Raw genomic sequence first — 15053 nt, 5'->3', positions numbered from 1 at the left:
AGGAAGATTCATTTGTGAAAGCTGACATAAGAGCTCAGGGATTCATACAATTTTTATAGTTCTAGAAACAATAAATTAGAGCCCATTTAGTGCTCAGACAACTAAAGGAAAAAAAAGATGTATCCTTTGTTTTTCTTCTCCTTCCTAAACACATCCTAAAGCCTTAATGTTATGGATGAGCTGACCTCAGCAGAGTGTGACACATGGAGTGACAATGGACTGAGGGGCCTCTGCAATGTAAGGGCAGGGAAAACCGTCAAATCACATCACTTTTCTCAGCCTGTACTCACAGCCTTGTTAAGGGGATGTGTCAATGCACAGCTTGCAGAGTTACTGGGGGGTCAGAGATGATGTACATAATGTATCTACTACAGGACCTCCCATTTAACAGGTTCTGAGTCAGAATTGACTCCACTGCAGTGGGTTTGTTTTTTTTTTTTTTTTTTTGGTTTTCAACAGGTGTTAAGTGTATCCTTTTGGTTTTAATGTTCTACAATTTGACACTTCTTGGCCACCTACTCCAAACCTTATATAGATGATGCTTTAATTCTTTGTTCCTACAACATTCCTTCATGCTATGCAGTCATCCAATCCTGGGATGATTCTCCTGATGGGGAGCTCACTACCAGTGTCTGGGGGGTCGTGATTGTTAGAAAGCGCTTCCCGCCGCTGAGCTGAAGCCTGCCTCCCTTCGATTTTGTTGATGTTGTTGGCTGCCATTGAGTTGGCCCCTGACTCATGGCGACCCCATGCACAACGGAATAAAACGCTGCCTGGTCCTGTGCCATCCTCGTGATTGGTGGTGGATCAAACTGTTGTGATCCATTGGGTCTTCACTGCCTGATTTTTGAAAGTAGATTGCCAGGCTTTTCTTTCTAGTCCATCTTAGTCTGGAAGCTCTGCTGAAACCTGTTCATCATTATAGCAACACGCGAGTCTCTACTGACAGTTGGGTGGTGTCCGTGCATGAGGCACACTGGCTGGGACTCAAACCCGGTCTCTTGCATGGAAGGTGAAAACTCTGTCACTGCACCACCAGTGCTTCATCCCTGCAACTTTGCTAAGAAACAAACACAGCCTGCTGGCTGGAGGAGTTGGACGCTGTACTTCTAACAATGCGGCTCCAGTTTCCATCAGCGTTTGTGGGAGATGCATGTCACACTGTTACCAAGTGGGCTGTCGACTACAAGCCTCTCTCTATGCACACGTTGCTGCCAAGCTGCATCTCCTCACCTCCATCGGGTCAGCTGATGTTTTGAATCTAAATGGAAAGTCATACTTTCTATTCATAGTAAATTTCATGTTGTTAGATTTGGTCCTTTATTACAAATTACTAAGACTCTTTAGAACATCACTATCTTGATGTTATTGCTCCCTGCTTTGTGTTATACACATATCTGGTAGGTGGCCTATAGCGAGGTAGTGCAAGTGGTTAGCAACTGGCTGCTAACCTAAAGGTTGGTAGTTTGAACCCACTCAGTGGCTCCGTGGAAGAAAGGCCTGGCAAATTGCTTTAATGAAGATTACAACCAAGAAAACCCCATGGGGCAGTTTTACTCTGTCACACGGGGTCACTATGAGTTGGAATCAACTAGACGGCAACATTTTTTTTCCTGTAGTCGGTATGGAAGCTCCTGTAGGTTGGCCTACGTTCAGATCATTAATCAACTCCTTTGAGTGGTCATGTAGTCAGTTATAAATCCACACAATAATTCATCATCTTCTCCATTAGGGTGCTACGGACTTGAGGGCTTCTTCAAATTCCTTGTTGAAGGGTCCCCATGGTGAATTGCAGGGATGGTGGTTGAGAGTCCAGGCTTTGGAACCAGACTTCCTGGTTCAGACCCAGCTCTGCCACATTTAGCCTGTGATCTTGGATAACTTACATTTTCGTGCCTCCGTTTTCTCATCTTTGAAATGGGAATAATAGTGGTACATACCTCATAGGGTTATTGTGAGGATTAAATAGCAACTACGCAAAACCTTGGCGTGCTGGAGCAGGCTCCTACAGGCTCCTGACAGCCAATTGTTAAATCTTCGGTAAATTTGTGGAAAGGTTGATGTCACTTTGATAGCTTGAAATTGACCATGAAGGGGGTATTTATACCACCGAAATCAGCAAATGCTACGAATCAGGCCCTTTTTTCCCCTGGAGGCCCAGTTGTTAAGTATTTACCAGTACAGCACTGTGTAAAGCACAGCAGTAACTGGTGGGCAGTACGCACTCAATAAATGTTAGCTATTGTTATTATTATTATTTCATGTATTAACTTGACTAATAGCCCTGTTGAAAGGATAAAGGAGATTAATCAAACATAATTGTTTTTAATGAACCCGTACTAGTGGCTCCGGCAATTGCTGCTCCTTTAGCTAACTGCTCGTGAAGCAACCCATTCATCATCTTAGAAATGAGTTTCATTTATTCATTCCTTCAAGTTGTATTGTACCACATACTAGGCCTGTGCCATGTGCTGGGGAGTCATTGGTGACTAGGACAGACAACATCGTTCCTCTTACGGAGCTTACAGTCTCATGCGGAAGATAAACGAAAAAGCAAGTGAACAAACAAAATCCTAACATAAATATTAATTGTGAAAGTGCTTAACAAGAATCATTGTGTAACTGAGAAAACTAGGGGATCTGCTTTCAATAGAAGGCGCCCTGGTGGCACAACAGTTAAGTGCTCAGCTGCTAACCGAAAGGTTGGCGGTTTGAACCCACCCAGAATCTCTGTAGGAGAAAGACCTGGCAGTCGGCTTCCCTAAAGATTATAGTCAAAAAAACCCTATGTGGCATGGTATTGCTATGAGTCTGAATCGACTCACTGGCACATAACAACAAACAACACCACTTTCAATAGGGTGGTCTCAGGGGTGTGCTGGACTGGCTTGTCTGCCTTATGAGAGACCATTCTGCACATGTCTTCCCAGCCTATGCTGAGATGCATCACGTTGTCAGCTTAAAATGGCCATGGTGGAAGTATTTATACCACAAACTTCAGCACGTGCTACAAATCAGGGCTTCTTTTTTTTTTCCTCCTGAAGAGCCAGTTGCTAAACATAGCACTGCACTGATGGTGAGGAAACACTTTTCTGAGGAGAGGACATTGAAGCTGAGACCTGAGAGATGAAAAGAGGTTGGCCATGATAAGAACAGAGTCCCTGGGTGGTGCAAATGGTGAAGCACCCGTCTGCTAACCAAAAAGTTGGAGGTTCGAGCCCACCCAGAGGCACCTCGGAAGAAAGGCCTGGTGACCTACTTCTGAAAAATCAGCCATTGAAAACCCTATGGAGTACAGTTCTACTCTGATACACATGGGGTTGCCTTGAGTTAGAATCGACTCAATGGTAATTGTTTTATGATGGGGCAGGGGAAGAATGTTATCCACCGAAGGAACTGCCTGTGCAAACCCCCTGAGGTGGGAGAGATTTCTGTCAGTCTCCACATAAACTGGTGGAATTAATGAGTGGAAGTGGAACCTGGACTGGTTTTCTGAATACCTGGACCTAGGAAAAGCTTTGTCACTTTCCACATTCCCTCTGATTTCAACCACTCTATCCGGTGTCATTCCCTTCTTAATAAGGCCTGATTCCCTTGGCTGAACTCATACAAGCATCTGCCTGTGGCCACTGTGTTGGGTGTTTGCCCAGGATGGGAGATGCAGGGGGTTCTCAGTGGTGGGTGATAACTCGGGGCTGGGAAGAGTCTGGTACGGTTTTGCTTAACCGGGTATTATTCCACCCAGTGCCTAGGGAAGGAAACACAAAAAGCTAGATCTCTGGCCAGGGAAGGACCCTGGCCAGATTCAGGAAAAACTTCAGAGCTCTGGCCAAGCAAACAGGGCCCTCAGCTCTCAAGGGACCCAGAGGAGACTAGCACGTGAAGTCAGGCAGGTTAAGAACTGGGCACAAGGCAGAAGCTCAAGTCCTGTGTTCTTGGGTCAATAGGGAATTTGGGAAGGGATGGGGTACCATGTAGAAATACCCACCTATTAAAGCCACATAGCACTCAGGGCTCATTTATGCTACTTCAGTTATGGGGTCTGTTTGCTACAGGGTGGATTCCAAGCCCCACCAGATGTTGAGGATAAAGATGCTGATATTCTTCTGCCATCACCTGGCTCAAGAATGGGGCTGGGTCTGACCCTGTAGGAGAGGTTTATCCATGGATCTGGGTCCTGGAGAAGACAAGGGCAGGAGCTGAGGCTGTTAAGAGGGAGGTCAAAGGGTTCTGCCCCTTACTCTGGCTGTCCTCGTCCTACCAACAACCAACCAACCCAACAAGCCTTCAGAAAAGGATGGATTAGTCCTTTGACCTCTCTGATTTCTTTTCTCCCATAGTCCCAAGTAGTTGCTACTTTCTAAAATTAAGCTACCTTCATTACCTTGCTTGGTGTCCACAATAATTCCACGAGCAAGGTAAGTCAGATATAATTCTATCCATCTTCCAGATGAAGGAAAGAAATCTCGAGAAGGTTGAGTGACTTGCACAAGTGCCCTTGCATGAGTGATTAACCCAGTGCCCTTTTTATACAATTGTTTATTCATCCACCCATTCATTCAGTAACAATTTTTGAATGTTTGTGAGGATCCAAGTGCTCTGATAGATCCTAAAAATAGGAAGTTAAAATAAAAAATGAAAAGAAGGAGTTCATGGGCTGGAGGTGAGAGAGGCCCTCAGAAGGGCATGCAGGAGGGGGGTCCCTGGGAAAGGTGCATGAGCAAAGTGCTAAGGAGATAGAGGGAGGGAGCAAGTGGCTTTGCTGTGGAGGGATGGCACTGGGGCAGGCTCCACTAACTCATCACGTGCTCCCTGTCCCCACTCACATGACCCTCATTCCCATATTTCTGTGGGACAGGATCCACTCTCGGAAACAGTGAGGAGGTGAAAATGTGGTGCTCACTAACTTTAGATCCTCTGTGGTCAGCTGATGGATGCTCTGGAGGCCGAGATGAGATCAGGCTGGTCTGATTTGTTATCAAAAAAAAAAAAAAATCAAATAAATAACCATTAATCAGAATGACTAGATTTCTGGTGCTAACCACCCAAGACAGACAAACAAACAAACAAAAAAAACCCCACAGACTATTTTAAAAATTCTGCAAAAAAAAAAAAAAAAACAAAAAACAAAAAACTGTATGTCTAATTTGCAAACTTGAAACCACAGGGGGGAACCTCCCAATTTAGAGTGCATTGCTCCCTGTTGTGTGTTTAGTTATGATTAATCATTCTAAAATTTATGAGCCAGGGTCCTGTCACAGCTAGTTGAACAAACTTTCCATCTTCCTTATGGAATAAAAACACAACGCCAGACAGTGACCTCAATGCAACCTTGAGTTGATGGCGCTTTAGTGATGCGGGGTCAAGATTGGAGCGTGGGGCTCTGCAGCCTATAAGTGCTCTGGACCTTGAGATCAGTGACTAAGATGCCCTTGGACAGCCTCAACATGGAGCAGAAGGGAAGACTGCAGCTGCGTGTGCCCTCACAGCCAACCCAATGCCATACACTCACCCTAGCCCCTGATAAATTGGCATAAACCCCACCACGAAAGGGAGTATTTTGAAGACTGGGAAATTGAATCTGGGAGTTTAAGTGGTTGCTGGGGTGACTATAGACAGCAGGAAGAATGTTGCTGATGATCCAGATGGGCAATTATATTTGAATCCGTAGAAACTATATGAGCTCTTAAAAAAAAAAAAAAAAAAAATCAGATTCCAGGAGTTGGTGCAAATTAGAGTCAAACTGGACATCACAGGCATCTTTTCTTTATTGATGTCAGCTGTCCCCACCAGTGAACCTCGCCTTATATGTAGCAACCGCTCAATGTATATTTGAAGAATCGAAACATTTTGGTGCTGCAAAGTATCTTAGGGATTTTCAGATCCAACCATCTTCATTTTTTCCAATGAGGAAACAGAAGCCCCAAAGAAGAGAAGCTGTTTGATCAAGGTTAGCTGTCAGCTGGAACAGGAACGTTCGTTGTCTGACTCCAGGACCCAGTATAATGTTGTGCAGGTTGGGCACTGCCCAAAAGCACTGTACAGGGGATGAATAGGGTCTGAAGTTCAGTCTGCAACTGGACTGAAGGGAGGTGTGCCTTTTTCCTTTCACAAAGGGCCCATCTACTCACTCAGCCAAGTGTGGGGCCAGGTCTGCCCTGAGAAATGTTTACACTGGAATAGATGCAGAAGGGCAATGTTAAGTGAACAGAAATCCAGACTTTTGAACATGCTGTAGGGTTAATTGATTCCTTCTGCCTTTTTTTGGAAGTGGAAACTGTAATTATGGATGTTCTGCTGCCCATTGTATCTATCTATCTGTGTGTTGTGTCTATATTGATCAAGATACAGCAGGTAATGGAAAAAAGCATAGAGAATAGGGGCAGCATGTACTCATCCTGGGTGACACCCCAAGGAATATTGCACACATACCTGTCTGTCAGAGCAGACTATAAATTCTTGTCCATTTCTGTTTTCTCCAGCACCTGACAGAGTTCTGTTCACTGAATCGTCACAGGTGGATCATTGTACTAGGCACACATGCTGTGGGGCCCCAGAGGCAGGAGAAGACTCTCCCTGGGCATATTCTAATCCAGAAGGAGGAACCAACCTGTAGCCCCCACAGACACATGCAGACATTAGGGAAGAGCATTCAAGGAATGTGCCAAGAGAAAAGAAAGGAGAGGCCATTAAAACACTTTAAAAATGTTTACCAAAATAAGACAAACCAAGTTTTGCATGCAAATGATTAGGCAGGTGGATTGAGCACATATTTGTCAGTTCTTTCTCAGAATAAGAAAAACATTCGGCACTATATATGCATTTTCAAAAATCGTTTACTTTGTCCCCCTGTGAATTCTCTTGCTGTACCCTGGGCTCCACTCTTGGTTGAGTTCCTGCCCTTGCATCTCAGAGAACAACCAGAGCTTCAATGCACACAGACACAGACACACGCGCACACACTCTTCACACCTTTGGAGATCAGCCCCTCCTGCTCTTACTTCTATAGGAGTAGGGGCTCATGTCAGTAACCAGGAGAGCCACACAAATGTGGGTCTCTTTCTAGGGTGATAAAGGGCAATGTATGTGTACATAGTATCTGATTTCTTATAGAAGAAGCTCACCTGATTAAGCATTGAGTAAATACCAGATTCTTGAAAGCAAATCATCCTTAGAAGCCACTCATGGACAGTCCATCACCTGCATTATCCATTGTGAGGGCCCTGAATAAAGCCAGTAAACTGTGTGCCCTTTGCCACCTAGAAGCCTCCAGTCCAAATTAATTTTCATGAAACTTAGATTAGTGACAGATGTGGCTTTTTACTCCTGGATACAGGCCATTATTTGATTTTTCCAGCAAGGATCAAGCATTCTGTGACTTTTCAGAGGACACTGCAAAATGTGAGTTTCAGAGTGTGAATACGTGTAACCTTTCAGAGGAAATGTTCAGAAGGAACCAACCAGCCAATGCATCACCTTGTCAAGTTAACAGTGGTATCTAAGCTAGCTTTTGCTATATTATTACAACAAAAAATGCAAAAAGAGACTCCAAAATTATGTGTATGTCAATGACAAATGATCAAAAACCCAACTAAGAAGTTTTTCCTGCCCCAGTGAGACCTGAAGTTCTTGGTAATGACTCATAAGTGGAGGCCAGATAGCATACGGGCTGTGTCCCTGGTCCTATCCCTTCCGCCTCTCCATCAGCTGGTCCACAAAGAGGAATATGTCAGATAATGTCTACCTTCTGTCTAGTATCAATTATGAGCCTGACACTTCACATATATTATTTAACCATACAACCACCCTATAAGGAGGTATTAATTTCCCTGTTATTCTCTGGGGAAATGAAGTTCAGTTAGGTCAAGTAACCTGTGTAAAGTCATATAGATAATACTTAGAATATCCAGCACCCAAACCCAGTTTCTCTGACTGTAGAGTCCATGCTCTTGTAATAACACCAAGTTACCTCCTTCACAAAAACTAGATGGGCAACCACTGGGTGAAGATCCTTGGCTGTGAACAAATACAAGAGCAATAGGGAAAGAATCTCTGCCTTCCTTGGGTTTGTATCATTAAGACCACCTCCTATGGGGTAGGGCCATGATAAGAGTGTTGGAGTCCTATCAGACATGAACTCTATTCCTACCACCACTGCTTAACTTCTCTAGGCCTCAGTTTCTTTAGTTGTAAATAAGAATCATAATAACAATAGTGCTTACTTCTAGGGTTGTTGAGAGGATTCCGTGATATGGTGTATGTAGCGTGCTTTGCACAGTGCCAGGCACGTGGTAACGGCTCAGTACCTTTTAGGAGGAAAACGTGAAAGTAGTTTTCAATTCTCTGAGCATAAACTAGTTTGGTGAAGGGTGAGGTATGTCACACCCTAAAAGTAGACTCAGAACAGGGCTAAAATCTGGATATCTGGCCCTGATGTGGTGTGCTCATGGTTTCTGGTTGGGGTCCCTGCAAAATGTGGCCTTGGGATTCTTATTTTACAGTCATTACCATATTTAAGGGTAAAGTGGAGGAGGTGGAGCTGCCTGTGGAGAAGGTGGACATCATCATCAGCGAGTGGATGGGCTACTGTCTCTTCTATGAGTCAATGCTCAACACGGTGATCTTCGCCAGGGACAAGTGGCTGGTAAGTGCCCTGCATGCTGCCTCTTGTTGGTCTGCTGGCTGTCTTGCTGCTCTACCCATGGCCTACAGCCTAGGAAGAATATTAGGTCTTCAGAGAGGCCTTGGGCTAGAAGGACATTCTTCATATGCCCCCCTCCCCTTCTTTAAAGCAGATCTACTCTAGAAGACAGAATGATCATTCCCATGTCCAACATTCCTAACCATCAGAATGTTCTTCTATAGGTCTAACCTTGACCTCCTTTGCTGTAATAGACACCCATTCTCTCTTGTCAAAACAAAAGTCTATTCTGGTCAACAAGTACTTAGGACTTGCATGGCTGCCATGGAGCTGAAAGTGCTTTTGACCTTGGCTTCTACAAGCTAAAAGATCATAATATCTTCCACTGTTCCTCCCATGTCATTGGTTCAATTAAGTCCACCTAGGTCCCTCAAATTCTCCTTGCTCCAAAATAGAAATAAGGCATTGCCACAATAGCCATAACCCTGGCCAAGCTGACAGTCTGCTGAATGAGAATGCTGGCAAGGGGGTGCTTGTCTGATGACTCTATGTGCAGTTCAAAATGTGATGTCTTTGTCAGGTGAATAGATTACGAGACCCATTTCCCCACAATTCATCAACAGAAACCTGGAGGGCTTATGTTTCCAGACCGGGCAGCTTTGTACGTGGTAGCAATTGAAGACAGACAGTACAAGGACTTCAAAATCCACTGTAAGTCACCTTTTGATCCTCTGTTGAGATTTTATTGCACAATTGGTGTGGGAGACACTTCATCGGGCCTGAGGTGACCTGTCGGTATCATGAACGCAGCTGCTATGTTTGTGGAGTTCATCTGTGACCCTTTCTGGTTTCTTCTCTCTAAATGTTTCCTTCCAGTCCCAAGGATGAGAAGTCCACAGAGAGTAAATAAACAATATGACTGGTATAAGATCAGTGTCCTTGGCTGAGAGAATGAATGCAATGTGAGTGAAAGATGAATTGAAGCAGCAGAACCTGAGTTTTTGCAGAGGACAGCAGGCCAGGATGGCTGATGCTTGTTAAGACTCAGCTATCCCAAAAGTCTACCCCAGGAGAAAGAAATGGCAAGTTTCTAGACAGGCAAATCATTTTGAACCCAGCTTTCATACCACTCAAACTTATTTGAATAATATTGATTCTCCTTCACATTAGTTAAAATACGTATTCTTCCCTGAGGTTCTTTTGGGGAATGGCAGTAGTGGTGGTAATGGTGAGGACTTTGCTTTGGACAGTCAAACAAATTGAGTGTGTGTATGTGGCAGGGGACTCACATCCAGATCTATATTTATGATGCCTTCTCAGCCTAAAATCTGTGACTCTTCTAGCAAAAAATGAAGCCGAAAAAACTCTCCGCTGCTTTATCTGGTCTGAAAAAGGCTATTTTCTTTGATTTTATTTAAAGGGTAATATTTCTCAGTGCCACAAGCCCAGTCCTTGATGAGATTATACCAAATGCATTTTGGTGAGGTTACACATGGTCATGTGTCCTCAACCAGACCTAAACATGACAAAGAGGCAAAGACCCTCCGCAAACGAGCAAACATGCCAAAGATCAAGCCAAAACGTAAGAGGTAGAAACTCCAAACAAGGAGTTTGCTGAGTCCCACCAAACTCAGTAAATCTGGTGGTCAAGCCCTACTTGATTGTTGTGGGGGGCTGGCTCACAGACTGAAGAGATTAATTAAGGTCTTCTGCCCTAAGAGCCTGAGACTCTATAGTTCAACAAATTGCTGCTCAATTGATTCAAACAATTGCCATCTAATCGTTGTTAGTGCCACTGATGGTATCTCAACTGGACTGTGCTATGGAATGTGTGTGTGTGTGTGTGTGTTCACACTCTTCTGAAAATAGAAAATCAGAACATAAAGTTCAGAGCCTGGATTCAGGGAAAGACAGAAGTGGGGCAGTTGTTAGTGGCTCTGTGTCCCCGAAACCCACTCTGATCACTGTCTGCCTCCAGCCAATCTAGTGTGATTTCTATCTAACATTTGCCTTCCAGGGGAAAGGGAGATAGAAGTCCAAATGAGAGTGTTGAGAGGGAGGGTGGTCTAGCTCACATGATCTTGCTTTGAAGTCAGCCAGCCTGGGATTCAAATCCTGGCTCTACCTTTTTGTAACTAAATGACCTTCAGCAAATTACCCGATATCTTTGAGCCTCAGGTGAGACAATAGGTCAAGCACATAGAGTTGTCCTGAGGATTGAAGGAGATAGTGTAGATTAAAGGACATAACACAATTCTTGGTGCTATAAGGGACCAGGCTGGATCTAATCTCTGAAAGTATCATTAAGCCCCTTTCTGCTCATGGTTCTGTCAAGCAAACCTGACTACCAAACTTGTTGGCCTACAGCAGCTGAGAATCTAGGACAGACGTGCTCTCACGGAAGATTGCAGAAACAACTGAACAGTAAACATTGGTCAAATGCATGTATAAATAGGACATGTTTTGCCCTTGAGCTGCATTATAATGTTGCTTTTGGAGTTCTTGCCGGATGACTGTACTAAATAGTGTTTTGAGGAGAATCTTCAGGTGTATTCATCATTCTCATATTCACTTTTATATTCATTGAGCTCCAACTCTGGGCACAGCTCTTTAAGAAACTTCCACTTGATTTCTAAAACAAACAGACCTTAGCCCCCCTACATTTCACTGAGTTGTTCTAGGAGCCTCTGGAGTATGGACATTGTAATGAAGGAGCCCTGGTGGAGTAACGGTTAAGCACTCGGCTGCTTACCAAAAGGTTGGCAGTTCCAACTCACCAGTGGCTCCATGGAAGAAAGACTTAGGTAATCTGATCCCGTAAAGATTACAGCCTAGGAAACCTTATGGGGCAGTTCTACTCTGTCACATGGGGTCGCTGTGAGTTGGAATCAAGTCAATGGCACACAACAACAACAATAGTGTTCTGCTGAGGAGGAATGGTGAGGGTCCTAAGAGGAATTCAAGGGCCAGCCAGGGCTGGAGACCTTCTGATTTGTTCTTTCACTTGCAGTTTCTATTTTTATTGCTTTTGGGGAACTAAAAAAATGAAAAGTCAGCCTCATTTTTCCTTGGGGAGTGCTTGCTCTGAAGCCTCTGTCAAAAACAAAACAAAACGAAAATACACTTAAAATTTATTTAGAAGGCTGTTAAATTTTCTATGTAAATGCTTTTTGAGTGATTTGGTTTTGGTTTTGGTTTTGGTAAAGGAGGCAAGCTCATTTAGAAATGTGTGTTTCAAATAAATGGAGATTTTGGTTACTCTGAATTGGAAATCAAAAGTAAAGCATAAAGGTTGCTGGTTGCTAAAGGAACAATTGTAAGCAAGCTTCAGTGGGCTCAAGAACTGGTAAGAAAGAAAAATCTTAAAGTTGGGCAGGAGAATGAGACATGCCCAGCTCCTTCCAGAAAGTTAATTATTAGGCAAATACCCTCCTTTCCTTTCCTCTCCCACTCCCTCCTTGCGCTTTCCCTTCCCCTCTTTCCTTCAGTTTGCTCACCAATTAGTAGAGGACATGTACAAAGAGACAAACGGCTGGTATATATGGGGCTCACAGTACATATTTTGTTGAATGGATGAATGAGGGAAGAAATAAAAGTAGACCAGTGGAGGAATGTACAAGGTGTAATGAAACAGTAGTGATCATTTTTCTCAAAATTTCTATTATGGAGGAGATTTATAGAATCTCAAAATTGGAAGGAAACTTGGAAATTTCTTACCCAGTACATGAACCGAACCCCCTCTCCACCTTCCTGAGAGGCAGAGGGATGGGCTCCAGGCCTCCCTGGCTGACGAGCAGGCCGAAAGCAGGCCTCATGCCCAGACCGCAGTGCTCTCAGTAAGAGTGTGCAAGGCATACCCTCTGGGAGAGCTCCGTTGCTGTCTCTGGTCTCTCCTCCACCTTCTCCTCTGCCAGGTTATTGCGTGGGCTTTGAGTCCATCTAGTTGGTAGTAGGTCTGGGCTTTGTTGCTGCGTTAGTTGCATTCAGCGCACCATAGTGGAATCCTTTCCAGGGGATTGTTTTAATCCATAAACCAAAGATTCATAGGTCCCTCTGCTATTATTTTTTGTATCCCCAGATAATTAAGAATAATATTTCCTGGTCGCCAATGGTTTCAACCATCTCTCCACCCTGCATTCACTCATTCGATACACAAAACAGAATTACAGTAAGAAGTTAATGTGCTTGATTTGTATCTTCGCCCATCCCTGCTCCATTTCTGCTAAAGGAGCTAGTGGGAAATGAATGGTTAACAGAAAAAAGGGGGATGGGAATCTAACGCTCTAGATGACCTGTCCCCTGAATAACTGAAGGAGGGGCAATCTAGTTGGGGACCCAAGACATGAATTAACCCCTAAAAGGTAACTGATAACACCAAGCATGGCAAAGTGGTACAGGCATTAAGTGTTGGAAAAGAATTTCAGTGACTGAGGGTCTCTTTTGTGCCAGGTGCAGTGTTATAGGTACTGAGGACAGAAGGACAGGGCCTATGGTCAGGGTGCTTGGAGGTTTCACAAAGGCTCTGAGACTCAGCTCACCACATGAGGACTGGGAGGGACTGTAAAGATCATCTAGCCCAAGGGTTTTCAAACTCTGGTTGGAATAGCCTGGATAGACTTATAAAAATCCAGTGTCCTGGGTCCTAAGTCTGGATATTCTGAGTCAGTAGATCTGGGTTGGGTCCAGGGATCTGTATTTTTAAAAACATCCCAGATGATTGTGAAACACAGAATCACTGACCCAAACTCCTCATTTTACAGACAAGTGCAGAGACAGAGATTTACCTGAGCATGGCTACACAGTTTGGATGGTGGCAAAGCCAGTGCTTGAACCACAAAACAATAATAACTACTGTGTATGGAGTCCACAGGTGGTTCAAATGGTTAATGCACTCAGTTGCTAACTGAAAGGTTGGAGGTTGGAGCCCAATCAGAGGTAACTCTGAAGAAAGTCCTGGCAAACTACTTCCAAAAAATCTGCCATCAAAAACCCTATGGAAGAAAACAAGATACAAGGAAAACATTAGTCCAAAGGACTAATGGACCACAGCTACCAAGGCCTCCACCAGACTGAGTCCAGTATAGCTAGATGGTGCCCGGTTACCACCACTGACTGCTCTGACTGGGATCACAACAGAGGGTCCATGACAGAGCTGGAGAAGGATGTAGAACAAAATTCTAACACACAGAAAAAGACCAGATTTACTGGCCTGACAGAGACTGGAGAAACCCCGAGAGTATGGCCCACGGACACCCTTTTAGTTCAGTGGTGAGGTCACTCCTGAGGTTCACTGTTCGGCTGGGGATTGGACAGCCCCATAAAACAAAATGGGACTAATGAGGCACAACAGTCGAGGGACAAGGACTAGAAGGCAGGAGGAGACAGGAAAGCTGGTGATAAGGAACCCAAGGTTGAGAAAGGACAGTGTTGACATGTCGTGGGGTTGTTAACCATTGTCATAGGGCAATATGGGTACTAACTGTTTAATGAGAAACTATTTGTTCTGTAAACCTTCATCTAAAGTGAGAATAGCAGCACAACTGGAAGAATGTAATCAATGTCACTGAATTGTACATGTAAAAGTTTTTGAAATGGTGTGTCTTTGGCTATGTATATTTTCACCAAAAAAAAAAAAGATCCTCCAACGTCGAGAAGGGAGAGTGTTGACATGTCACGAGGTTATTAACCAATGTCATAAAACCATATGTGTACTGACTGTTTAATGAGAAACTATTTGTTCTGTAAACCTTCATCTAAAGTACAATTAAAAAAAAGAATCTGAAAACCCTATGGAGCAAGTTCTACTCCGACACACACGGGGTCACCATGAGTTAGAATCAACTCGAAGGCAACTGGTTATGGAGTGCTTTCTATGAGTAAGGTGCTGTCTTATGCACTTTACATGTAATATCACACTCGGTCCTCACAACAACCCTGTGAGGTAGTCCTCATTATCATCATCTCCATTTCAAAGAAGAAGAAACTGAGGCTTGGAGAGCTTAAATTCTTGCCTCTCTAAGGTTACACAGCAAATAAATGGTAGAGTCCAGATCTGAACTCCAAACCCTTACCATTTACACACATGGCCACTCAGGTACCTGCCCAGCCTGTGAATTGAGCCTTAATGTAAGGCAGCATCCAGGAAGGTAGAAAGCAGGAGCATGGCTTCAGGTCTCCTAAGGAAGGGCTTTGAGTGAAGGCAATGAGGTTTTTATGTACGTAAGTTCTCCTCATTCAGGGGTTCTGTATTTGCAAATTCGCCTACTTGCTAAAATTTATTCTTAATCCCCAAACCAATATTCAAGGTGCTTTCTTGATTCTTCACTGACTTGCACAGAGCAAGGAAAATTTGAGTCACCTGACAAGCACGCTTTCAGGTGAGGTCAAACTAGGTGACACCCTGCCCTTTTGT

The 15053-nt window shown here is 44.0% G+C and overlaps 1 protein-coding gene across 1 annotated transcript in view; it reads left to right on the top strand.

Annotated features, from left to right (window-relative positions):
* PRMT8 (protein arginine methyltransferase 8) overlaps positions 1–15053 on the top strand; it is a 113114-nt gene that overhangs the window by 75904 nt on the left and 22157 nt on the right. The window contains exons 5-6 of the mRNA XM_004381177.1: positions 8502–8644; positions 9265–9352. Coding sequence (XP_004381234.1) covers positions 8502–8644; positions 9265–9352 — 231 coding nt within the window. The remainder of the gene's footprint in view (positions 1–8501; positions 8645–9264; positions 9353–15053) is intronic.

The sequence above is a fragment of the Trichechus manatus genome, unplaced genomic scaffold, assembly GCF_000243295.1.
Source record: "Trichechus manatus latirostris isolate Lorelei unplaced genomic scaffold, TriManLat1.0 scaffold00081, whole genome shotgun sequence".
Classification (NCBI taxonomy): domain Eukaryota; kingdom Metazoa; phylum Chordata; class Mammalia; order Sirenia; family Trichechidae; genus Trichechus; species Trichechus manatus.
The sequence above is the reverse complement of the archived record's forward strand: the minus strand, read 5'-3'. Positions and strand labels throughout refer to the sequence as shown.